Source organism: Gopherus evgoodei, chromosome 10 (genome assembly GCF_007399415.2).
Source record: "Gopherus evgoodei ecotype Sinaloan lineage chromosome 10, rGopEvg1_v1.p, whole genome shotgun sequence".
NCBI lineage: Eukaryota > Metazoa > Chordata > Testudines > Testudinidae > Gopherus > Gopherus evgoodei.
In genome coordinates this window covers 16,599,145-16,626,269 of record NC_044331.1, presented here as the reverse complement: position 1 = coordinate 16,626,269, position 27,125 = coordinate 16,599,145, and the positions used below count along the sequence as shown (strand labels likewise).

Genomic DNA, 27,125 nt, shown 5'->3' with positions numbered 1-27,125 from the left:
TGCTTTTACAGATCCAGACTAACATGGCTACCCCTCTGATACTTTACAGTGCAGTGGGTTTCTCACTAAGAGAAACACTGAAATACACACCACCAAGAGGACTGTTCTTTTAACCAGCATGCAGCTCTAGAGCAAAAAAGGGATATTTTAACACAATTTCAAATCAATGTGAAAATATCCTTTATTATTTTTAATATCAGAAAAGAAATGTGAACACTCATTTGTGATGAGGCATTTGTACAGCTCCTGCTTGGGAGGGCTAGAAAGCAGCCCTGGAGAGGGCTGCAGCTCTAAAACCTGGGATGATTGGGGAAGCAGCCGCAGCTGGGCCACGTCCCAGTCAGGCCACAGCTGGCCTGTATAAAAAGGCTGGGAGCCAGGAGCTCAACAGTCTCCCTCTGCCTGTAGGGGGAGAAAGACCTGGCTGCAGGGAGCCAGAGACAGGGGACCTGAATGGAGCAGGACTGGGGAAAGGTAGAGGAGCTGGGGAATTCCAGCCTGGAAAGCCAAAAATCAGCCAAATGAGCCAAATGCCTTAAAATTAGGATTCAAGAAAACACTCATTTAGTAGGGAATAATCTCCAGTGACAGATTAGACTTCTCTTCTACCTCCGTCATCCATGGGCCTGATTCCGCCACCTGTACTCAGGTTGACTTGTACATCAGTCCATCAGTAGTCCCATGAATTCAAGAGGAACGGTACTACTCAATGTGAGAGCAAGGTGACAGAATCGGCCCTGTGAGTCTGTGTCTAGAAATATATTTATGGCTATAGGCCTCTGTGCTGACACTTCCCCACTTATGTAATATGGCTGTATTTCATTGGTGCTGCATGTCGGTCATGCCAAAGTGCTTTGGGATCTTTTGAAATGAAGGACATTTTACAAATGTACAAAAATTACAGCTCCAAATAAAAGATGTTTTGTATTTGTTCTGGCCTTTATTATAAAGTTTTAGGTCTATGTTACTTATAAAAGTTACACAACTCCACAAAGTGAAACACAAAATCAGGTAAAATTTGGTCTGAAGGTTTATTTTAAATAGATTTGTAAATATATGTATGTGATTTTTACAACAACCTGTTTCAATTCTTTGTACTGCTGAGAATGATCTAGTGTGCTATGCTCCAACACAACAACTAAGCCTCAGCAATCTTAGGCCTTAGGCTACACTTGAGAGTTACAGCACTGGTGATGGCTTTACAGCGCTGTAACTTACTCCCCCGTCCACACTGGCAAGGCACATACAGCGCTGTATCTCCCTGGCTACAGCGCTGCATGTACTCCACCTCAACGAGAGGAATAAAGAGAATAGCACTGGTGCTGCAGCGCTGGGGTGCCACTGTAAATGGAGAATAATCTTACTACACTGTAACTGACCTCTAGAAGCTTCCCATAATGCTTTCAAGTAAAGATTACTGTCTTTGTTTTGTTGTGATGCCTCTGTTTGTTTTGTTGGGAACTCTGGGCTCCTGGAGCTGCTTATCTAAAAAACCAAACACAGCTCCTGTTTGCTGTGAATGAGCTCCCTTTGGAACGCCCACAGCTAGTGTTTGCTTGAAGAGAGGGGGCGTGCAGGTGGGGGGGTCCGTTTCGGGGAGGCTGCTTATCTGGTCTGTGAGGAAAACAAAGAAGGCTGTTTGCTTTCAGTGAGCGAGAAAGGGGTGCGGGAGGGGGGTCGGAACTTGCAGCTGCTGACAGTGTCAGCTCCAAAAATCCACTCTCTCTCTCCCCCACGCTCCCTGTCACACTCCATCCCACTCCCCCCTTTTGAAAAGCACATTGCAGCCATTTGAACGCTAGGATAGCTGCCCATAATGCAACGCTCCCAATGCCGCTGCAGATCCTGCAAATGTGGCCATGACAGTGCGCTGGTAGCCGTCAATGTGACCAGACTGCAGCGCTTTCCCTATTTAGCTGTACGAAGACAGCTTTAATTCCCAGCGCTGTACAGCTGCAAGTGTAGCCATACCCTTAGTGCAGAAAGATCACTGGATTGGATTGTAGGGGAAAAATACTGATTTTTTTTTTAGTTGAATGTTACTTACCAGAGATTGGCCCCTAAGCCAAAAATCACACATTCAAAACACCTCCCAAGCTTCTGAGTATTTCAATCTGCAGATCTGGTTTTGAATTTTGAAGCTTTAGTTCAGCTTTAGTACAGTACATGCTTAAGGCTTTTAGACAGAGATTTCAAAGGAGCAAAGCCGACCAGTTGCACATCTTTTAAAATTTGTGTCATCCAGCTGAGGAGATTCTGCTACCGCAATCAGAAACTTCTGCTTCTTGTGAAGCTCTGAAATTCCCAAAGGAACACTCTCTCTCTCTCTCATCTAGAGCAGCCATTACTCAACATTACTTTCAGTCAGTGTATTACAGTCTTTGCTTCAGATCAAGACATGCATGATCTGCATAGGTAATGCAGACCCTAATCCAAAGCCCATTGAAATCAATGGCAATCCTTCCACTGACTTCTATGGGCTCTGAAACACTTCAACTTTCAAATCTTGTGACAAGTGCAATATATGCTACTAAATATTAGGGCACCATTGAGGATGCTCTTTCCAGTATTCTTTAATCCTTTACAATTCATTGTAATATGATAGGTTACATTAGAACTAAATATCAGCGCATAACTAAACCTGAGAGCAGAGGTGCTGGAACAATTTTTATAGTGGGGGTGCTGAGAGCTAGTGAACCAAACTGTAAACCCTGTATATAACGGAAACCACTTCAAGCCAGGGGATGCGGCTGCACCCCCAGCTCCATCACATAAGCCTCTGAGATGCCAGTTATATCAATATCATTGTTACAGATTTGACTGCCAGTACACAAACTAACTGAAATGTCAATCATCTCAGCGTTAACACACGTGCCCTGTCCTTTGAACAGAAACTGATAAAAAATATTTTAGATGTTCTACAAGGCAAAGGGAAAAAACTTTTTTAGGAAAAATGGAGAAACACACTTCTCAAAATCATGAAGAATTAAGATATACAACCACTAACAGATCACAAAGGGTTTTACCACCTAGTACAAGCACATTTAAGAAGAACAAAATAAAATCACATTTGTGAATTCAGAACTTGCCAGGTGAAAACATAGCCACCATGAAGAATATTTCAGAACACCTTCAGTAAAACCTAATTGTAAATTTAGTCACATCACTTTGGCATGTTAATTACAGAGAAAGAAAAACCCAGAGAAATTCCACACAGCAGTACAAATTTAAAATACAATTATTTTACAACTTTATTAATATTATTATACATTCATACAATTGACAGGTAGGATAAATAGACAACAGGTCAGAAAAATTTACCATTACATAGGATATGCAAAAGCAGCAATAATCTTTAAATGCTCTTAACTCAGCACAATCATATCAAATAAGTAATAAATATAATAAATCCCACCTCTACAGAAGAATTTCTTTCCTGTGATTAAAACCTTCTTGAAATAAATGTTATCCGCATATGAGAAACATCAGAAACCTCTGGGAAGAAATACAACTGCATTGGTATTCTGCTCAGAAAATGTCATCACAGATCTGTTTACCTTAACTGTGGACCATGATTCAGCCAGCAACAACCATCTTGCATACTGATCAATTTACTTGCGGCAAAATTACTAACATTTTCTACATTAACCACACAGATTCTGGAAAATAGTTAATAAATTTTTTAAAAATGAAGTATATAATATGGGCACTATTGTTATATTTTCCATTCCAGCAAGATGCACTGTATTTTAATGGAGCTTCTCCTGTTATTCTATTGTGCATAATATGACATATTCTATTATACACAATTATTAAAGGGACATTTGGGGGAAGTTTAAAGTAAGAGCTTTATCATATTTAGGATTCACAGGTGAATGTTAATTGCATATTAAAAAATGTAAAACCATGTAACTAAGTATGTGATTCTTAATGAATCTGTTTTTTTAGCACGTTTGGCAGTATGTGCAGTCCTGGAATCTTAGTAAGAGTGCAGGAGAGCTGGAATATCCTTAGTGTAGTTCAGCAGCATCAGGAAACCCCAAAGAGTCCCTTCCCCAAAGAGCTTTGGGCTACTTTTTGGGGTACATCAATTTTTGTGTATTCAACTTAAGACGCCTCAATGGGGCCTGATTTTCAGAGGGTGGTTGGGTGCTTTGAAAATTAGGGCCCTGGAGGGTGTCTCAAGCTGGATACCCAAAAATGGTGGTACCCAAAAATAACTAGCCACTTGTGAAAAAAAACTTGGCCTATAACTGTAACTTATCAAGTGAAAGGATACTTCATTCCTGAGGCACAGATATGAAATACTACTTTTAAAAGTAAAAACAAAACCCATATTATCAATGCATGAAGCTATTTATGTGACAATTTCTGACCTTGGATAAGAACGTGCTATTCCAACTGACTTCAGTAATTTTTACGGATATGTATCCAAGGGCAGAACTTGGCCCAATAAAAGCTTACTAGTCTAGAATATTATAGGATACCAAATAAATGGCGTATCAGAGCCAAGCTCTACAATGAGAAACACAAACTTCACTTACGAAACAGCAATTTTAGATAAGAAACTGTTTTAACTGCTTCATAAAATGACAGAGGAAGCTATAAATTTTATTATTCTACAACTATTACAGCAGACTGCCAAAATCATAAAAAAATAATTATCTAACACTTAAAGTGTACATTAAGTAACTGTCCCAAAGGAAATTAATTATTTTAGTGCATTTTTAGAAAAGATGTTTGTAGATGTAAACTGGGAAATTAAGTGCCAAATTTTTAATTAAAATGGGTCCATGTGCTATTCTACACTTACATTATCTCACACAATTTCCACAGCTGCATGCACATTTTTATATGTGGCCTGAGGCCTCATTTTTCCCACATTTGGCCCTGAAAATGCATCCTATGTAACAGTGACCTGAGCTCATAAATGTGCATATTGTAGGTTTCTCTAAGTGTACTACTTCTGCTTCCTGTGCAATTTGCAGCACGCTGTACTAAAAGTTCTCTTTTCTAAACTGGGAAATAATTCTATTTTTTGTTTTAATTATATTAATAGCCCAGAGTTTTCAAAACTGCATAATTCAAGACCAAGTCAATACTAGAAACTTTTAACTATATAGTAACATTGGTTAAGGATGTGATTTTTTGTGACATTTCGATATCAGCAAAAGCCCTACTGCAGAAACAGTTAGACTGGCATAAAAGTGTCTCTCAGGCCTGGTATACACTTGGGTGGGGTGGGGTGGGGGGGAAATCGACCTAAGATACACAACTTCAGCTACAAGAATAGCGTAGCTGAAGTCGATGTATCTTAGTTCGACTTACCTCACGGCGCAGGGTCGATTGCTGCGGCTCCCCTGTCGACTTTGCCTCTGCCTCTCGCCAAGTTGGAGTTCAGCAGTTAACTGGAGAGCAAATCGGGGATCAATTTATCACATCTACACTACATGTGATAAATCGATCCCCAATAGATCGATCGCTACCTGCCGATCCGGTGGGTAGTGTAAACGTACCCTAACAGTGTAGCTCATTTCACTTGGGAACCTGGATTATAGTGCCAAACATGCTCTAGTGCAGTCCTGCCCCAAAAAAACCCCACATTTTGGAGTGACAGTTTGATTCAGCTCACAGTAACAGCCATCAGTGCTGGTGACTATGTGAAATGAGAAGGTGGTTTCTTTTCCCAGTTGATAGTGAAAAACACCTGAGTAAACTGGGGAAGTTGCCAACCACAGAAGCTGAGCAACACTGCCAATGCCAGGAGTTTAAAAATCACGAGTCAGAACCCCCTCATCCACCTCCCACCAAAATAAATATATTATTGTCCTAAAACTCACAGGATTTTTCAAAAGAATAGATCATGGTTTTGGGGGACCATCTTCTGGTTTTTAAACTCTGTTCATCCCCAACATATCTGTGATGATTAAAGGCTGAAAATTCAACCTTATTGCACACAAATATGTAGGCACCAGCTTCTATGTGCTCCTGCTCCCTGACTCTTTCCCACCTCCACAGTGAATGGTTCATCACTGATTCACCTTCATCTCTTATTCCCATCCTTTTTTCCTCACTCCCGTTTTTTTCATCCCTCTCTTCTTAGCATACTAACAGCTTCCGGCTTTGGAAAGGAGGCACTTCTTGCATCACTCTCTAGCAGATATGTACAATGGCATTGCCAACAACAACCAGCGAGCTACCCTCCAGATTAAAAGAGAATTTGCTTGGACTTCAATTGTTCAAAGGAGCAAAGGATAAAGGAAGATCTTTAGTGCTCCATTAGCTTCAGTTGAGCTGTAACACTTAGCACAAGTGGAGGGTCTGGCCCCTGTTGTTTAAAAGATTCCATCAGTTCCAGGGACAGATTTTCAAAGCCAATTTTGCAACCTCTGCAAATTGGCCAGTGATAAGAACCATGCGGTATGTCCCCAGAAGTCCCAGACATGGAGGAGTGCAGCACCAGTGAGGACACAGTAACTGGAGTAGTACTCACACCTGGGCTAGGCTAACCCAAGTGCTCAGACTCGCCTGATGCTGATAGCCCAAGATGACTCTGCATAGCCTTGGTCTTAATTCTGAATTTCGTTTTGTTTTCTGGAGAATGGGAGCAGTCCTTCCAAAAGCAGTGCAAAATATGGACCACAGTTTTTAATACGTGGATCGGAGCATAATTAAGATCAACACTCGAATAAGAGCCCAGGTTAGCTCTGCAGTGAAGTCATACCCTGAGTGTCAAATATTCAGGAACAGTTATACTCACAAATAGACAACTACATGTGTAAATTGGGTAGTCACGTAGCTAACGACCCAATCTGCATTCTCAAAAGTAAGGATTTCATGTGACGTTCACTGGCCAATCTGCGGAGGCTTCAAAGTTGACATTGAAAATCTGTCCATGGAATTGATGGAAAATCTCAATAAGAGACAGACCCTCAACTTGTGCAAAGTATCATCGCTCAGCTGAAGTTAAGAGAGTTATAACAATTTTCACCAGCTGAGGATCTAGGCCTAGGCCAGGGGTTCTCACAAGAACATTTTTGGTGACCTCAAAGTGCGGCCACCAACTCTTGCTGGTGGTCGCGCTGACTATTTTTCTTAAAATACTTAATTTACTTTAGGAAAAACAGATCTATATGCACATACATATGTCCAAATCATTGTAATTTATTGAACCTTTCTGCAGACTCAATCATAAAAATTATGTACAGCTGTCTCTCATAGGACCTAAACAAAACAGAAACACAAACAACGTGCTCTACAGGTTCTTGGATTTTTTATTGTTGCTTCTTTTCCTTTCTTTGGTTGCTTTTTAAAAAAGACTTGCTAGCTAGGAAGTATGCTGCTGTGAAAAGTGGTATTAAACATAAAAATATCACTTTTCACAGCAGCATACTTACTCAGTCCTGGAAAGACCAGCGACAAATTAAGCCTTAGATGGAGTGGAAGTGGGGAACAGGGAGGAATCCATGATGGGCCAGCGGAGGCCAGGGACAATGGAGGGTGAGCCCCGCAGCTGGGGGTTGGAACCCTGTGGCCAGCATCTGCTGCCCACCACTCAAGGGCTGGAGCCCAACCCTACATCCCCAGGAAGGTGGGGGACTCACTAGCTCCCTCCTCCTCCAGCATTTGTGTCTCCAGAGGGGGCACGGTCCAACTCCTGCTGGTGATCCTCAGGAAGGGACCACTGCTTCCCGCCCCTCCCCCCTCACTGCCCAGGAGGCTGTGGCTGCAAGAAAAGCCCCTGGCATGCGCATTTGAGAAACACTGGCCTAAGCACTCATATAGCACAGAATATATTGCCATACAGAGGTACAGCGGGAATCTTTAGGGATGCATATTTTAATTTGCCATTGTTTTGTTATTTAGACATTCAAGATCATTTGATCAATTTTACCACATTTAATAAGCATTAAGCAAAAGATCCTCCATCACAAGAAGATTACGCTTCCTACACAATGCAGCATTTCAATTTAAAAGAAATTATCATTCTCCCTCCCCCTACGATATTTTGAATGTGCTTAAAATAACTGCTTAAGTATAAGCTGTGTGCAAGGACAGCAAGAAAACATTCCTCTAATAATTTGTGTGTGTGTAAATTTAACATACTCCATTAGAGCTAACAAATGCAATATAGGATTGTTCCATCATGCATGCAGCACCAGATCTATAGAATCTCAATTTTATACGTAGTGACTTTATCCATTAACATACAAAGTGAAGCAACGTAACATACATCCAAATTGTGCAAATAAGCACGAAGAGGAAAACTAAGGAAGCATAATGACTCTTCTTCAAACTTTCCCAAAGATAGATTGTGCTTAGTCCATTAATTCATCATTTAACATTTTCATTTAGTGTGTTTGTTTAGTTATTTTGGTTGGCATTCCATCAGAAATTCATGTACAGGAAATGTGTTTTCCTTTTTAAAATGGAACACTTTGTAGATGAAATACAGCAAAACCAGAGGAGGTAAAGTGGAAGTCGTAACACAAGAATATGTGAAAACTAGACATAATAATATAGCATTAGATTTTTAAAAAAATCACACACACACACACAGAGTCCAAAGGCCATCATTATTTATTACTTGAAAACGATGGGTGAGACTCTTGTCTCTGTTCCACCAGTACCCAAACAGCCTCCGTGGAGTTACTCTGGATTTACACTTGTATAATAGAGTTCAGAGTCTGTCTCAGAGTGAGCAAAAAAATTATCTTACTGTACTTTGCTAAGATCCAGACTGTGCCCAAAGCCTGTCGCATTTTCCTCCACAATATTTCTAAGATATGACATTTTCTGTCCAGATAGAGCACCCAGATGAGAATTTTGCTATCTCCAGTCTTGCCTGCTGTAATTACTTGTTCTCCTTCCCCAAATCCCACCTTACTATCTTGTTGCATCCCTCCACTCTATTATATCATGTTTGAGATGACCTGCAGACTCTTCTGGGAAACTGTCTCTTTTTATCCATTTGGGAGGATGCCTAGCAAACTTCTGGATTTTGTGACAAATAAGTAATTATAACAGTTCAATACTTTATTATTCACTATTACAGACTATGTTTTTAATCCACTCATCTTTAAATTATTTATTTAAAAAATCAATTCTTCACTATTAATTTCAGTGTCACCATCATCAATATCTGGCCTTTAACTTTTCATCTTGGTCAGTATTAATTACTTTGGTCAACTGAAGTTGATTTAGATCTCTACCAAAAGTCAATTTTTGATCATTAAAATCCAGAGCTATATTGTTCATACAAAAGACTCCGCTGTCAGTTTCCAAGAATTACTTTACAGTTGCCTTTAGAATATTTATGGTGCTATACTAAGAAAAAAATAAGCCAGACCAATATTATGCAGCGCTGTTCCAAAGTTTAAATCATAGCAAGATGACAAAATACCCCATTCTGAGAGGTGCTGAGTGCCCTCAATTTTTATTAACTTCATAAAGCACAGTGAATAGCAGTAAGTAGACAATAAATTAAAGTTAATGGATAGTAAATCTACTTAAAATGTTGACTGGGATTGATTTTAACCAACTGCAGCAAGACACCAGTAACTTAGTGTTTAGGAACTTTAAAATTTTCCACTTCAAAACAAGATTTTTCTACCTTTCTAGGTAGCCAAACCTTTTTGTTGCTCCCTCCTAAGCTATTATCTCCAGCCACAAAGATACCGAAGTCATATGAAAGTTTTATTACATGATTTGAGATGCATTAGGTTCATGATCCCTGTCCATACCTTCTGTTAAGCCAACTACAATACAAACTTGTTACCAAAACATCTGGAGTGTGGGAGTCGGAACAATTTTTCTAATTTTAACTTTCAGCTTGAGAATACTGCCAGCAGATTTCTGCTAATAATTATTCAAGTTTTTAAAGGAATTTCTTTTCGTCCTTCCTGACTCCAATTATAATTGATTTTCATAAGAATCTTGAAGTCCAGTTTTACTAGCATGAATATTCACAGAAAGTCATGTGCACAAGTATTGCAGACACCAAATTTTAAATTTTGCTCAATCACCAATTCATTCTGAGAATCAAAGGATATCACGTGACTTACTTCAAACATAACAGAGTACAAATACTGAATACTCAGAAATATTTGTAATCCATAAAGCTAAACCATTTTCAAAATTTCATCAAATAACTGAACACACAGTTTTGATGAAATCATAATCAATTTGCAACTGATCAAGCAAAAAAAAAATCAATAATTTTACCACTCAAATTATTCATTGCAAATAGCTTATTTGCATCTTCCAAATGATTCTTTAACTTATTCTTTGTATCTGCATAATAAAAAATCCTGTTGCAGTAGGGATGTATAACTTTTAAGTTTCATTCAGAATACCACGCCGGGTCTATCAAATACTTAATTGTCAGTAAATTTAGGGTATCAATGGGCATGCTTAGTTAACCAATGTCTATTGTTATCAAAAATTACTGCATCATTAAAAAATATTTTACTGACGGCACTAGTGTCTCCAATCCTGCTTGGTCAGCAAGCAAGGGATATTTATTTAAAGTTATGATACTGAACTGACCTTTTATGTGTTTCCAAATCCTTATTCATCATCATAAATCAAACTGAAGAGAAAATTAAAAAGTATAGTTGCCAGAAAAGTCAAGCAGTAAATATGACAATATGAGCGTTTCTTATTGAGTCTCTCTCCCAGATTTCCAGTTTGAGGTTCCTTAGTCTACAAAGATTTCCCACCACCTCTCCCCCACTTTAAACTCCAGTTCTACAAACTCAGCCTGGGTTCAAGACATTTAGTTGCGTCCTTTTGCACCCTACATCACCAACAGTAAATAAAGACCCTCTGATTAATATTTAGCTGGCATTTTTTTCTATTAATGAAGCAGAAAAGAATCCAGCATTGAAAAAATGCTTCAAAATAAACATTAATACTATCCATTGAATTTATATAAACATTTAATTCTACCAAGCCTGGGTAAAGTCTAGTCTATAGGCTGCAGAAAAGCACTGGAAACCAGGGAATCATGGGTTCAGATGTGACTGATCCTTGGACAAGTCACCTAAAAAGGGTATTTCATTATTGTCCCCAAACTGAAGTTTCTGGCATTTAGCAGTGGATTCTTTCAGTCAGATATCTAAATGGAGATTCCCAAACACTCCATCCTACAAAATTAAGTGCCCTAACATCTCATGTATTGACTCTTTTCACAGTCTTCATCAGCTGTTGGAAATGATTTTAAAAAGGTCGATCTTTTTTGCAGTTGAAAAGATTTGGCCAAAGGAAGATGATGATTTTCTGCCCTTAACAGCATAATAAATATCACTGGAGCAGCAAAGAATGCTAGTCTCTTTCCCTTGTTGTCTGAGTATTACATCCTTTATGTCTGTGAGTAAAGAAGGCACAAATAAAAACCCATCCGTTTTTGGAAGTTCAGAAGGTAATTGCGGGAGTGCAGTGGGCTTTTTTTATTAGATTGTAAATTCTTTCATTCCAACTGGTGCCCCAAAGAGAACGCCCTCCGAATAAGACATGAGGGAGAGCTTTATAAATAAATACACAACTCAGCCAGCCTTGTTGCAGGAGAATCTCCGGGGAAATATTAGTTTTACCAAACTCCCAAGAGTTTGCCACAAATGTTGAGAATCTCAAGTCCTGCTTAATTTCATTAAAAAGAACTGTTTTTCAAACATTAAGCCTTATAGTTTGCTTTAGCCAGAATTACTGTGATCTAAATTAAATTAAAAGTAAGCTTTCCTATGTTTTCAGAAGGAGGTTGTTATCCTTAGAAACCACTATTACTGCATTTTCCAGAATTACAATCACAGGGTTCCACTAGCAATTTATTGTCAGAACCATTAAGCAGACATTCTTTCCCTGGCTTTTTAAACAATTGAAGATCTAAAGTAATGGAAGATTGTTTCTCCTTCCATGCTCCCTTATTCAGATTAAACATTGTGTCACATTTACTAGAAGCCTCTTGTTCCCAGAAGTATACAGTCAGTCTGTAGATGCTTTGAACATGGAAGTGAAGAATGTTATTGAATAAAATTCTCTACAAACAAGCAGGATGTTTATATAAAAACCTTGATAGAAATGTAAAAAAATCAATTCTATCTGGAAGAGCAGCAAGACAGCCTTTACTTATGTAAACACGAAGGAAATATGAAATCACACCAAATGTCAGATTTGACAGTCAAGTTCTAGCTAATAGCAGAATTCTGCATAACTACATACCAAAGGACCTGTAGTTGTCTGCTACATTTTATAAGAAAGATCCTTTTCAGAGTTCATTTTATTTATTTGTAAAGATAGACTAAATAGCCTGTTTCAAGAAGCAGCCTTCTACAGTTTATACACCACACCAAACAGCATGTTTTTCCTTCTTCTAGCAAGCCATTGCAAGCTTTCCACAATAAAGATGAACAAATGCTTGGATGACATGCATGTCATCTTTCGGCTTTTTAAGTGTGCATGAAGTATTATTGAACCACTTGGTAATGTTGTATGTGTGTTGAATATTTCATCCTCACTTTTAAATCCAATTGTAACAACCCAAAAACAGGTTAGAATGCTTTCAAAAGCAGCGAGCAGCTGATGGAATGAGTAGGCAGAAAGCAAGTTGCAAAACACGTATTAAAACTAGAAAAGACATGGGAGCTGTAGCAGTTTAATAGTGAAGGATAAAGGGTGGTGCTCCTATGCCTATGTGTATATTTTGTTAAGACAATTAAAGGCTATGTGTTTTGCCTTATCACTAACATATCTAGTATACTGAGTGATAATGTTAATATACCAAATGTAGCAACTAACGTCCCTGGAATGAAGGATACTTCTTGGTTCCAGAGTAACAGCTTTTAGTTTTATACCTACATCTTTTCTCCCTCAGCTCCAGCAAAAAACTGATAACCAATGAAAGATACAATTGGTGCCATGCTTCCACCGTTATGGTTCAAATATCAATCCTGCAACTGAGCTATTGGGTAATTTAAGTACTTAGAGATGGAAAACTTGAAGGACTTAATAACATACACAGAAGGCAGCAAAGAATAGTTCAGAACAGACATGGATGGCTGAGTTTTGTTTGTGCCCTGAGCAACATTTCATGGTCTGGGAAGGATTCAGATGAGAATCTGTGAAAAGCGACACTGGTTTCCACATAGGAAAGATTCTAATTACTCTAAATACAATCACGCTGTGGAACAAGCTTCTTCACCTTATTGCTGAATATGGTTGAAACTATATATAATTTTTATATCATCAATAATTTTGTTCTATCACTTTGGGAAAAAACGGATACACTGTTTGTTCCAGGTCCAGACTCTGACATCTCTCCCTTAAAAGTGAATTTCAGCTTTGAAACTTCTCTTACTAAGGCTACGTCTACACTTCGACTTATGTCGGTATAACTTACGTCACTCAGGCCTGGTCCACACTACAGCGTTAAATCGATTTAAACAGCGTTAAATCGATTTAACGCTGTACCCGTCCACACTACAAGGCACTTTAAATCGATTTTAAGGGCTCTTAAAATCGATTTCTGTACTCCTGCCCAACGAGAGGAGTAACCTTAAAATCGATATTACTATATTGATTTAGGCTTAGAGTGGACGGAAATCGAAGTTATTGGTCTCATTCTTTTACTGAGCTACCCAGAGTGCACAACTCCGGAAATCGATGGTAGCCTAGGACCATGGGCGCACACCACCGAATTAATGTGCCCTAGTGTGGACGCGTAAAATCGATTTTATAAAACCAGTTTTATAAAACCGGTTTTAATAATTTCGATTTTATGCTGTAGTGTAGACATGGCCTCAGGGGTGTGAATAAGCCAACTCCCCTGCATGATGTAATTTCTAATGACTGAAGTGCTGGTGTGGACAGCACTGTCAGTGGGAAAGCTTTTCCTGCCATAGCTGCTGCCGCTCACTAAAGATGGATTATTTAAATCAACAGGAGAGCTCTCCCCCATCGGCTTAGAGAGGCCACACAAGAGAGCTTACAGTAGCACAGCTGCACTGTGGTAAGCTCTCTACTGTAGCCAGAGCCTTAGACTATTATTTGTATTACCGTCACACCTAAAAGCCCCAACCAAAACAGGACCCCATGGGCTAAACTCTGTACCAGTGTAATGGGTTTGGAGAAGCAATATGTTAACATCAGGTATAGCATTTCTTTCCCTTTTCTGTACTTCAGCTTACCTCTCTGGTGTGGTAGAGCCCAGAGCTAGGTCTGTTCAGGACTTCTATATAATGCAGAGTTAATCTTATAAAAGGAGAGTGGCATATAATCTCTAAAGGAAAAGGTTCATTAAAATCTATCTATATGAATACACTATAGTTTATGACCTTTGAAACAACTTTCAGTATTTCCCTGTCTCCTCAAACTATTAATACTTGTTATGATCAAGTTCAAATGCAAAATATAATTATGCACATGCATATATACATTCCCCCAGGACTCTTCTCTGGGAGGATTTACCCTTCTCCATCTTGGTGGAATGGGGTCCTATCTCTCTGTAGGTCATGCAAACTCCTCAATGTCTGGGAAATTCAGATCCAACAATATCCTTTGAATTTTTCATAATTACAGTATGTTTTCTCTACCATCACAAAACTACGGCAATTTCAAAATAATTTCCACTTTTCATATGCCAGCTGCCTAAGACTTAAAGGAGGGAACTATATTTCTTGACCCTAAGGCAGGGATCGGCAAGCTTTGGCATGCGGCCCACCAGGCAAGCACCTGGTGGACTGGGCCGGTTTGTTTACTTGCCGCGTCCGCAAGTTCGGCCGATCGCAACTTCCACTAGCCGCAGTTTGCAGCTCCAGGCCAATGGGGGCTGCAGGAAGTGGCACGGGCCAAGAGATAAAACAAAGACAGAGGAAGTTAATTGATACTCATTATTAAAGCAAACTGATATATCACTCAGAGTTCTCAAAGCAATACATTTTATATTAATCTCTCTTTCGTGCTATTACCATCACAACCACATGAGCAGTTGGGGGGGAGGAAGGGGACAGAAGGCACTGAGGGTGAAGAAAAGCAGTTCTGTTTTACTCCTACCTAGCACCTTTAACTTTGCCCATGTTTAGTCAGTGACATTTGTGCATAGGACCTACCATTAAAAGCATGCACCTCTACTATTTAAGCTAAAGGAGAAAAACTCAACACCTGGTAGCAGTAATAGGCTATTATGCTCTATGTCAGGGGTTCTCAAACTGGGGGTCGGGACCCTTCAGGGGGTCATGAGGTTATTACATGGGGGGTTGCAATTTGTCAACCTGACACTCTATACTAACTTAGAATACACGTTCTGTTACTGTAATACTTAATGTTTTTAATAGCTCCTCCGAAAGTGTTGAACAGGTGTCCCCAATCGAGAGAAGCTAGAATTCTATATTAGCTATTACTGCACATTGCAGAACACACATCTCTTTAATACGAAGTGTTAGAATATTCAAACAATTGGGCAAATGAACTGAACAGTGCTAATTTAGTGAACAGTCTCACAGCAACCAAAAGTCCCATGAAAGTTAGTGTAAGTTTGGGGTACAGAATCTAGCTTCCTTTTGTCCATCTCAATAGTTGCCATAGAAAATTCAAGGTGACACAGTGCTTGAAATTTCTGGACCAAAACTAAACTAAATTATTAGAGGTTTGGAATGGGTCCCATATAAGGAGAGATTAAAGAGGCTAGAACTTTTCAACTTGGAAAAGAGGAGACTAAGGGGGGAATATGATAGAGGTATATAAAATCATGAGTGGTGTGGAGAAAGATAAGGAAAAGTTATTTACTTATTCCCATAATACAAGAACTAAGGGCCACCAAATGAAATTAATAGGCAGCAGGTTTAAAACAAAGAAAAGGAAGTTCTTCTTCACACAGCGCACAGTCAACCTGTGGAAGTCCTTGCCTGAGGAGGTTATGAACGCTAGGACTATAGCAGTGTTTAAAATAGATCTAGATAAATTCATAGAGGTTAAGTCCATTAATAGCTATTAGCAAGGATGGGTAAGGAATGGTGTCCCTAGCCTCTGTTTGTCAGAGGATGGAGATGGATGGCAGAAGAGAGATCACTTGATCATTTCCTGTTAGGTTCACTCCCTCTGGGACACCTGGCATTGGCCACTGTCGGTGGACAGGATACTGGGCTGGATGGACCTTTGGTCTGACCCAGTATGGCCATTCTTATGTTCTTATGAGTATCTCAAAGGTGCTCTCAAAAGTGAACTTTGTAAAACAACGTCTTGGTGTCCATGTTTACTAACTCTCAGCAGCACTCACCAGGCTGAAATTTATTTCCTGGCCCGTCATAGGGATCAGCATCCACTGACTTCTGTGGTTACTGTTACATGTGTTACTACTTAGTGTTTAGGAACTTCAAAATTTTCCACTTCAAAACAAGATTTTTCTAGCTGACAGTGCTTTAAGATCAATCTGCTTTTTGACAATTAAGCAGTGTTCTCACATTACCACCAACAACAAAGATCCCGAGCTAGCAATTTTGTTGATCATGCATGAAACAAAAATCCAGCTCTTATTTCCACAGCTGTATTGGCTCTGCAGTGCTGAGAAGTAAAACTTGTTTTTGTGAATAAACAAAGCAAATGTGACTCAGAGGACACAAAGGGGACAGTTACAAGCAGTAGCTCAGGGGTAGGCAACCTATGGCACATGTGCCAAAGGCAGAATGCAAGCTGATTTTCAGCGGCACTCATACTGCCCAGGTCCTGGCCACCAGTCCAGGGGGCTCTGCATTTTAATTTAATTTTAAAGGAAGCTTCTTAAACATTTTAAAAACCTTATTTACTTTACATACAACAATAGTTTACTTATATATTATAGACTTACAGAAAGAGACCTTCTAAAAACATTATAATGCATGACTGGAATGTGAAACCTTAAATCAGAGTGAATAAATGAAGACTCGGCACACCACTTCTGAAAGGTTGCCGATCCCTGCAGTAGCTAAATGCCATTTTTATAGCTACTTTTATGATGGTAACCACTTTCCAGTGGCTACCATTACATGCAGCAGCTAGTCAGGGGACTATATTAACATCTGCCCTGTGACAAGGGTATCAGCTTTTTTAACCTTGACCCATGTCAGGTGATTGGGGATAGAAAACAAAACACCAGTCTCTTACCAGCCTTCCTATGTGCCACAACTTTATTATACTGTCCCTCTTCGGGATGGGATGTGTTATACCGGATCACACAGTCAATGATGTTTCACCTAGTTATTATTTCTTATTATTTTACATTGCCATAGTATCTAGAGGCCCCAATCACAAATGACATATGATCCAATCTTAACAAGTTACTTTACTTCTCCCTGCATCCTGAAACAATTTGACCCTACTTTTTAAATACGGCCAGACCTCAGCCTCTGATTTTGCACCAAGATATAACAGTGGGTGAAACTTTACAAGCACACAGCACTGCAAGCGCACTTTACTGCACTCAGGCAGCTACCCATCTACCTAGACCAGTGTTTCTCAAACTGAGGCCACGGCTTGTGCAGGGAAAGCCCCTGCCGGGCTAGTTTGTTTACCTGCCCCATCCACAGGTCCGGCTGATTACGGCTCCCACTGGCCACGGTTCGCCACTCCAGGCCAATGGGAGCCGCTGGAAGCGGCAGCCAGTATGTCCCTCAGTCTGCGCCTCTTCCAGTGGCTCCCATTGGCCTGGAGCAGCAAACTTCAGTCAGTGGGAGTCGCAATCGGCCGGACCTGCGGACAGGGCAGGTAAACAAACTGGCCCGGAAGGGGTTTTCCCTACACAAGCGGCAGCCCCAGTTTGAGCCTACGTCCACACTACAGCTTTAAATCGATATTAGTAAAATCGATTTTATAAAACAGGTTTTATAAAATCGATTTTACGCGTCCACACTAGGGCACATTACTTCGGTGGTGTGCGTCCATAGTCCCAGGGTACCATCGATTTCCGGAGCGGTCACTCTGGGTAGCTCAGTAAAAGAATAGGACCAATAACTTCGATTTCCGTCCACACTAACCCTAAATCGATTTAGTAATATCGATTTTAGGGTTACTCCTTTCGTTTAGCTGGAGTACAGAAATCGATTTTAAGACCCCTTAAAATCGATTTTAAGTGCCTTGTAATGTGGACAGTTACAGCGTTAAATCGATTTAACGCTGTTTAAATCGATTTAACACTGTAGTGTGGACCTGGCCTGAGAAACACTGACCTAGACAGTAATAGGTAGACGGAGAAGGGTAAATCCTCCCAGAGACAAGTCCTGGGAGGAATGTATGAATGCATGCACGCATGTGCATAATTATACGTGGTATAATATGCATATGTAATTATTTGTGTCTCAAAATTGTGTTTTCTGGGAACAAAACTAGAGGCCATTTTTCATCAGATTTTTCATTTATTGTCTATTCAATAGAAGTGATTTTGGTTTTTTATCCTCAGTAATACAACAATGCAGGATTTTAGGTCTTTGCAGCATCAGTCATTAGTTGGCATGTCTCTCCCATAAAATATATGCATGTAACTCACAAACTCTACAGATACATTTTGAGTTTTCCAGTAAGCAAATACTACCCTTAAAGTGTAAAGGAACATTTAAACAAGCATCTGTTCCAGTTGCAAAGAAAAACAGGCAAATTATAGTGTAACATATGAATGACGATCCAGTTGTTAATTACTATCAGTTCCAGGCATTGTGTATGAGCAACTTCCTTTAAAAGCCTTACAGAGTGTCTGCTAGTAGAGTCAGCAGTTAAACACTTCAACTCTCCACTGGCTGTATTAGAGATAGATGACAACTTTTGCATATGATTTTATTTGTCAGATGTGTTTGAAATTTAGCTGCGGGAAGGACTGGCAGCACAAATCTTTAAACTAAAGTGCAAAATTGTGACCTGTCCTTGAGCAAAACAGCAAAACGTATGTGTTAATGGAGTGCACATCTAACTTAATAGACATTCCCAACCTTGAGCCAACTAAAAATAATACTCTGCACTTAAACAGTGCTTTCCATGGAAGGCAGTAGGATTAGTGGTTAGAACAAGAAAGCTTCACCTTCCCTCTGGGAAGGCTGCTAGCTCCACCTATTGAACAGCAATGGGACTTTCTTAAATGCTGTCTTAGCACTTGAGAGAAGCAACAGTACAAGAACAGCATTTGTTTAAACAGTAACCGAGAAGCAAGAACACTGCTGAGCCCAGCGCCAGAGTTAACTCTGACAGAGCACCAGATGGAAAGAAAACTGAGTAGTGAGGAGGAAAGTGAGACGAGAAGGAGACTGATCTGAACAAAAAGGCAAGGGGAAAAGAAAGGACAAAAGCAAACAAAAGAGAAGGAAGATGGCATTACAGAAATAGGTTAATAAAAGGAGGCCTTCCTATACCTCCGGACTATGGAAATGTTTTAGCAGTACTATACCTAGACCTACTTACAATGCAAAGGATTTTCCTTTGTACGCACTATGAAGGCCTCCTTTCCCAAAGAAACACTGGTATCTCCTGGATTCAAAAAGGAGCTCGTAGATTCCTGGAGATTATCTTTTAATGTATAATCCAGATACTGGCTGCCTTCAGCAATCCACACAGCTAGGAAACCCTTCATAATGATACTGCAATAGGCAGATCCTCTGCTGGTGTAATTTACCCCAATTTGCTCTGAGTATCTGGCCTTACAAGTCCCTGTTGATATTTAGAAGCAGACAGTCCATTTGTTATGGATTGCTATTCTGCTAGCTTTTTCAGTGTAATTTGTTGCACTTACATTTATTATGAGGAAAAGGAAAACAATTCCAAACTACATAAGCAACACTACACTGGGGACAAGGAGAATAGAACATATATAGTGAGAGACAGGACCTGCACCACAGAGCATACAATCTAAATAAAAACTTAAAAAGACAGACAAAGAGGGAGAGAGAGGGAGTAATTTTACAGAGGCACAGAAATGTTAACTGACTTGCCCAGAGTCAGACAGGAAATCTTCCACAGAGCCAGGAACTGAACCCAGATCACCTAAGTCCCAGTCCAGTGACTTAAATACAAGATCATCCTTTCTCACCTTACCAGCATTGACTTTATTAGCATACTACTTTTCATAAGTCAGTGTTGAATTAATGTATTTACTGTGCTCTTCACTTTGTAATTATTTAAATCTAAAAAGTTACCCTGTACCCCATACACCTTATCTTCACAAACCACTAAAATAAGAGAGCTGAATTTGTCTTCATAATGACAAAATGCCAGATCTGTCCTCCTAGCAACTGGCTACATCAATAACCTTATTTTGCATGTGACTGTTTTAGAACTACAGTCACTTTTCCTTGTCTACTCAAACCTTACAATATTTTTCTTACTGAAATGAAAAATCAGTAACATCATTTCTACAGCAAAAAACTGTCTTTTTTATTAAGAAGTGCAGTGAAACATTAAAGCTTGAAGCATCATTTGAAACTAACCATACTATTTTTAATTTGCATATTCAAACATTCCGAGATCAAAATTATATTCTGAAATTCGTCTGACTTTAATTTAATTTCCACTACATGCATCCGACGAAGTGGGTATTCACCCCCGAAAGCTCATGCTCCAAAATGTCTGTTAGTCTATAAGGTGCAACAGGATTCTTTGCTGCTTTTACAGATCCAGATTAACACGGCTACCCCTCTGATATTTGACACCATGCAAGGCACTGCATTTAGCCATATGAAGTGGAAATCCATCATATGCCAGCAATGCCCCTCTGCTATGTACATATCTCTAGCTTGCTGCTTATATATACCTGCCCCTGGAAATTTCCACTACATGCATCCGACGAAGTGGGTATTCACCCGCGAAAGCTCATGCTCTAAAACGTCTGTTAGTCTATAAGGTGCCACAGAATTCTTTGCTGCGTCTGTCTACACAAGCCCTTAGTGCTGCCAACTCCCACAATTTTAATCACAAGTCTCATGGTATTTGATGTTGTTTCCAGGAGCTGGGGCTCCAAGTAAAAGTGATTACATAAGAAACTGAACTTTTTTTTTAAAAAAAATCATATTTAAGATTCTAGCCCTCATGGTTGCAGAAAAATTCAAAACACAACACAAGTGCACCCTAAAGGATCAAAAAACAGAAGGCAAATAAAAACTCCACAATATTATGTATTTATTTTTAATTTTATGATTTTAAGTCAATCTCGTGATATGGGGGGGTGGGGCACTAGACTCAGGAAGTTTTGAATATTTATAACTGGTAATACTGTGGTGCTAGCCTTGGTAGTGGTTTTGTACCACAGACATTTAGGCTCAGATCCTCAAAGCGTATTGATTTCAAGCCACTAGGAATTGGCTTACTCACATTTCACATAGGCTGACAAACAGGTTACAACTTTAGTCTCTACCAAACTAAGACAGACTGGAACAGGAAATGAAATCTCCTGAGCGATCCAGGCCTCACTCCATCTTCAGAAAAAGCAAAACATTTCATTAGATAATTTACATTTTCACAGTATCTTGGCTAACAGCAAACATCAGAAGAACAGGAATTTAACTTGGCTAATGAGCAAAATTTTATTTGAAAGTAACGATGTGGACAAGCCAGTATATCAAAAAAACACATATATTAAAAAAAAAAAAAGAAAGAAACAGCTGCAGCACTAAATGCAAACATCACAGCAAGCACCATTTTACGAAAAGGCTGCTTCACTGCCACAATTTTCAGTTCTTAGGTCCCATTTAGCTTGTCTTTGCTTAATATGTCAATCACATTTTAGGGGGAAATCAATTATCTTTGATTCTTTGTGACAATGCAGATGAGCTTCCCACACACTTGCAGCCTGTTTCACAGCTTTAGATACTTCGGTGAGTCACCCAGACCATGACAAGACAACAAAATACCTATAAGCTAAGGCCAGTTTGCCCTCTCCCATGGTAAAACCTGCAGGAGTGAGGGAAAAACCAGAGGATTCCCTAATGGAGTTTCCCCCAGATTGTTCTGTCAGTGGGGAGTATAATTACATACAGAAATACAGATAGCAGAAAGAGCTGCAGGTCTGGCTCCCAAGCTTCACAGGGTAACTGTTCCAGCTCAGGCTGCAGCCCGAGCTCTGGGACACTCCCACCTCACAGGGTCCTAGAGTCTGAGCTCCAGACGGAGCCCGGACATCTACATTGAAATTAAGCAGCCCTGCAGCCCCAGCCCAAGTCAGCTGGCATGGTCCAGCTACAGGTTTTTAACTGCATTGTAGACATACCGACAGAGCCTAGGGAATCCATGCAGAGCCTTGCGTCCCTGAACAGTATAGTCCCATTTGAACTATAATCAAGGTTTCTTGGCCACTGCTAATCCCAGCTGTGATGGTTCCCCACTACAGGGAAAAAAAAACAAAAAAAACGTAGGCCACAGAAAAGCAAACATAGCAGCAGGCTGTATTTCCTTTCCCAGATAACTTCTGTGGAAGAAGATTACCCTCTACATGGACACAAGGTTCTGTTCTATTAGATCCCAATGTAGGTTCATGGCTAAAATCACATTTAAAAGTCAGATGCATCTACTATTACAAAACACCAAGTGTTTTCTTTTCTGATGTTATAGTCCCCATATCATGCTAATTTTCTTCCATTAACCTAGAATTTGACCAATCTACATATAACATATGTGGTGTAATGTCCTGCCTAAATTATCAGCTTTTATGAGAATAAAGAGCTATTCAAATTGGAAATAATTATTAAAGGCTCTTAAGTTAATGACTCTATTGTCCTTCCATAACACAATGGGCCAGGTCATCAACTGGTATATACTGGCACAGCTATCACTGAAGTCAATGGAGCTACCACCAATTTACACCAGCTAAGGATCTGGCTCCAAACAAATAGAGCCATAAAATCCTACCACTAAGGCTACCACAACACACTGCCAAATTTGCAGTGGCTTTCACTTCAGTTTGTCTGCACTGCTTGGCAGTATATCTAAACACGTTTATTCTGTGTGGCTTATATAATGTTAAGGCTACAATAGAAACCTTGGTAGCTCAAACATGGTGCTCTCTATCTTTGTGTCTCAAAAAAGACTTACTAGTCACAACAGTAACTTTCACACACTAAGAATTCAGGGGTGTAGTTTACTACTGGCGGTTGGTAAATTTGCCTTTCAGTTCAGGAGGTCTGTGCTTAGCTCACGAGTGAAAAGATGTCTGTCATCTCAGCACCATCAGTGCAGCATATTGGTTCACATCACAAAACCACCACACAATTCCTCACACTTCAGGATGACTGGCAGCCTCTGCTTAGGCAAATTAAGTGTGATAGGTATTTGTAAACCTTCCTGGGAAGCAACGTACACCTTCATTATGTTTGCCTCCTGCCTGTTTCATTCCTAATCATTAAATCCAGAATGCGTCCCAAAAGGAACAAAGTATATTTAAAAATTCCTACACGTAATCATCAGTCACAGCATGGAGATACAACACAAGGATCTCTACACCCAGGGCCGGCTTTAGCCATTTTGCCGCCCCAAGCACGGCGGCACACCACGGGGGGCGCTCTGCCGCTTCCCGGTTCCGCGGCTCCAGCGGATCTCCTGCAGACTTGGCTGTGGAGGGTCCGCTGGTCCTGCGGCTCCGGTTGACCTCCCGCAGGCGTGCCTGTGGATGTTCCACCGGAGCCGTGGGACCAGTGGACCCTCTGCAGGAATGCCTGCAGGAGGTCCACTGGAGCTGCCTGCCGCCCTCCCGGCAACCGGCAGAGCACCCCCCGCCATGCTGCCCCAAGCACGCGCTTGGCATGCTGGGACCTGGAGCTGCCCTGTCCACACCTATTAAGGCCTATGTTGTAGCTACTTAGGGTATGTATATTAAGACAGGGCAGCCTCTCAGGCCTGATTCCACATCTGGATGCCACAGGAATCTTTGTGACAGTCACAGATAGGTCAGCATGGAGAGTATTGGAGAGAGGGACCAACTATGCAGTAGCCCCAGCAAATGGTACAAGTAGGCCTGAGAAACTGTGACACCCCCCCCCATTATACTATGTGGCTAGGAGGCAGGATGCAATCTTGCACCCTTGACCCTAAATTGGGGAAGGTGGATTTCAACTGCTCATTCTACTTCACTTCACATGCACTAAAGCTCATTTACTCTGACTCTGTGTGGGTAAAGTGAATTTCACCTTTAACACATATGATACTGTAGGTTGGGAGCGAAATAATATTCACTTAATAACCTTTCATCAAATATTGATTTTCACTGAATATTTGGAATTCTGAAATTAAAAATTAATCTCAAGGAGTAAGGGCCTGAGCCTACTCTACTAACACATGAAGCCAAACACTCACTGAGCCAAATTCATTGCTCACATAATTCCACTGACTTTAGTGTGAATACAAACATGAGCAAGAAGAGCAGCATTCAGTCCCAAGAATATGGGCCAAATTCTGCCATCCTTAATTGAGCAGAACTCTTATTGCTTCCAACGACCATTTAACTAGACTACATCGGAGACGCAAGAATTTGGCCATATATTATTAAACTATCAAAAACTAGAATCACAACCACTGTATATTTTTGTAAGCCTATCACTCATTTGCTTGGAGCCCAATAGAATTTCAACTGCCCCATTACGATTTAGTTAAAGATGTTTTTTAATTAAGCAAAGCACGCTTTTATATGCACACTGACAATTTGCTCAAAATTGTTTTACTACATAATGCATTCATTTAAACAATAGCAGGCATTGTCTCTTATGGTCACAGAATACATTTATATTTCATAGAATTTTCATTTGACTGCATCTACAGCAGGGACTGGTAACCTTTGGCACGTGGCCCGCCAGGGAAAGCCGGTGGCAGGACAGGACCGTTTGTTTACCTGCTGTGTCTGCAGGTTTGGCTGATCGTAGCGCCCACTGGTGGTGGTTCACCATCCCAGGCCAATGGGGGCTGTGGGTAGGGTGGCCAGCACATCCCTCGGCCCACGCTGTCTCCCACAGCCCCCATTGGCCTGGGACAGCAAACTGCCGCCAGTGGGAGCTGCGATCGGCTGAACCTACAGACACTGCAAGTAAACAAACTGTCCAGGCCCGCCAGTGGCTTTCCCTGATCAACAGTAATGCTCCTAATAATGAGCTCCACAAAAATCCAACACAGGAGATGTTTCTGAGTTCCTTCTATTGATACAAAGGGTTAAGAAATGTATTGCTACACTTGCACAGAAAAAAAACCAACACCTTCACACAAAAACCACCCACCACACACGTTGCCAAAATATATGTCTTCAATATTTTGACTCCAAGCAAAAGTTTTACAGCTCAGTTATACATTCACCCTCCCAAGTTGCCCCCTCCCGTATATTAGTGTCAACAGTAGAAATTCTGATATCCTTAGCTATAGCATGGCTAAAGAAGGGCTATTCAACAACACACAGTATTGCTCCTACATCGCATCACATACAAAATTCACTCATTTTGTATTACTCAAACCTATTTTCTGGTTATGAGCCTATATTTTCTCCCCCCCCCCACTCCCAATTTGATTGTTCATGTTTATGTAGAATTTTAATTGTCACCATTTACCTAAGAAAATCAATGGAAGCATTCTGAATTAACTCTAGGTAGATGGGCTACTGGAAACTGACAATATTTTCTTTAGCAGTACAGTACACAGTGCTGTATAGGCATCTTTATTTTTGAACTCTCAAAATATTTCAGACAGAGGCAAGGATCCCTTTGGAAATCTTAGACACAGTCTGGGGACCAGGAAACACTCTGGCTCAATATTATTTTATGATCAAAATTAAAGGGGTGAAAATAGTTCTGAGCCTGGAACAGGCTCTGTTACATCCCTGAACTTTCCACCATTGTTATCCACCAACAGTGATACCTCTCTACAATTCTAGAGAGATAAATGATCTTTCTCCATCCAGGGGAGTGGCCTTGGCAGCATATAAAACTCTGGAAACTTACGGCCAAATGTATCCCTGGTGTTATTCCAATTAAGTGAATGGAGATACACTCAGCGGTGAAAGGGGTCCAAGATGCCCACACGGGATCACACAGAAAACTAGCCCTGAGCTGTTGGATCCCAGGCGAGAAGGGGGCGTGGGAGAGATGCTGAACTCCGGGACTAGGATTCGCCCCTGCCGGTGGCTGGTTAGTGGTTACTCCTCCCCAGATGACAACACGCCGATCTCTTCCCTACCCCTGCTCGGCCGCTGCCCTCCAGGCGAACAACCCGCCCACCTCTCCCTATTAAGGCAAGGGGGGCACCGCGCCTCGGTAGCACTCGGGGACAGCAGCCAGGATCTCCTCCTCCCCCGAGTCCCTCTCCCAGCCCGGCCCCGCGTATGTCGGGGGTGGGGGGCGCCGATGTCTTGCAGGGCAGCAGCCGCCGCTACTCACCGGGAGGATTTACAGCCGCCGGCGTTGCCATCTTGTCTCGGGGGCGAATTAGGATGAATGCAAGCGGGGGGGGTGCGGGATGCTCTGCGCAGCCCGAGCCGGCAGGGGAGGAGGAGCGAGCCCCGAGGCTGCCCGCCACACAAAGGGCCGGACGCGCAGAGCGCAGCGCAGCGCCCTGGGGAAGGAACGGGGGGGCGGCGGCTCCTTGTTGCCTTGGCGCTCAGGCTCCCTGCGCACAGCGGCCCAAGATGTCTGATGCGCCCGCTTCGCTTCTGCTCATGCTCCAGCGCCCCGGGCGGCTCCAGCGAGCATGTGCCGGGCGCCCGCACATGTGCGTTGGGACGGGGAAGCCGCTGCCCTCTGCCTGGCTCGTTCCCATGCAGCGCGGCTCCAGCAGGCCCGGCCGCACAGCTGTGGCCAGGGGTAAAGAGACTCCAGGCTGTAGGGGGACCAAACAGCAGATGTGAAAAATCAGGCCGAGCCTATATAAGAAAAAGACCCCCAAATTGGGACTGTCCCTATAGAATTGGGAAGTCTGGTCACCCTACCAGGGGGGAATCAGGTAGCCAGCTTGGGGCTGCTTCCTTGGGCCATGGGCGAGCATCCCTGACAAAACAGCAGGTTGCTGTGTGGCCTGAGTCTGTCTTTCCCTGCATGGAAAAGGCTGGGATGATTTGTCTTCTCCCTCTGGTTTCAGATTTTGGAACAGAAAAAAAATCAGTCATGGTGCATGTGGATAGATCTCTGAAAACATCTGCACAAAAAAAGCTAACACTG

The 27,125-nt window shown here is 41.2% G+C and overlaps 1 protein-coding gene across 10 annotated transcripts in view; it reads right to left on the bottom strand.

Annotated features, from left to right (window-relative positions):
* The window catches only part of ARNT2 (aryl hydrocarbon receptor nuclear translocator 2), a 142,501-nt gene extending 115,895 nt beyond the window's left edge, over nt 1-26,606 (bottom strand). For 6 of the 10 annotated variants that reach the window (XM_030577687.1, XM_030577688.1, XM_030577693.1 and 3 more), the window contains exon 1: nt 26,349-26,604. In XM_030577687.1, the coding sequence (XP_030433547.1) occupies nt 26,349-26,379 (31 nt within the window). In that variant the 5' untranslated portion in view covers nt 26,380-26,604. Of the gene's footprint in view, nt 1-3,415; nt 3,501-14,753; nt 14,821-25,913; nt 26,031-26,348 lie in introns of those variants that run through there. The other 4 variants (XM_030577697.1, XM_030577691.1, XM_030577690.1 and 1 more) reach the window with 4 other exon arrangements.
* Between the last annotated feature and the right edge of the window lie 519 nt (nt 26,607-27,125).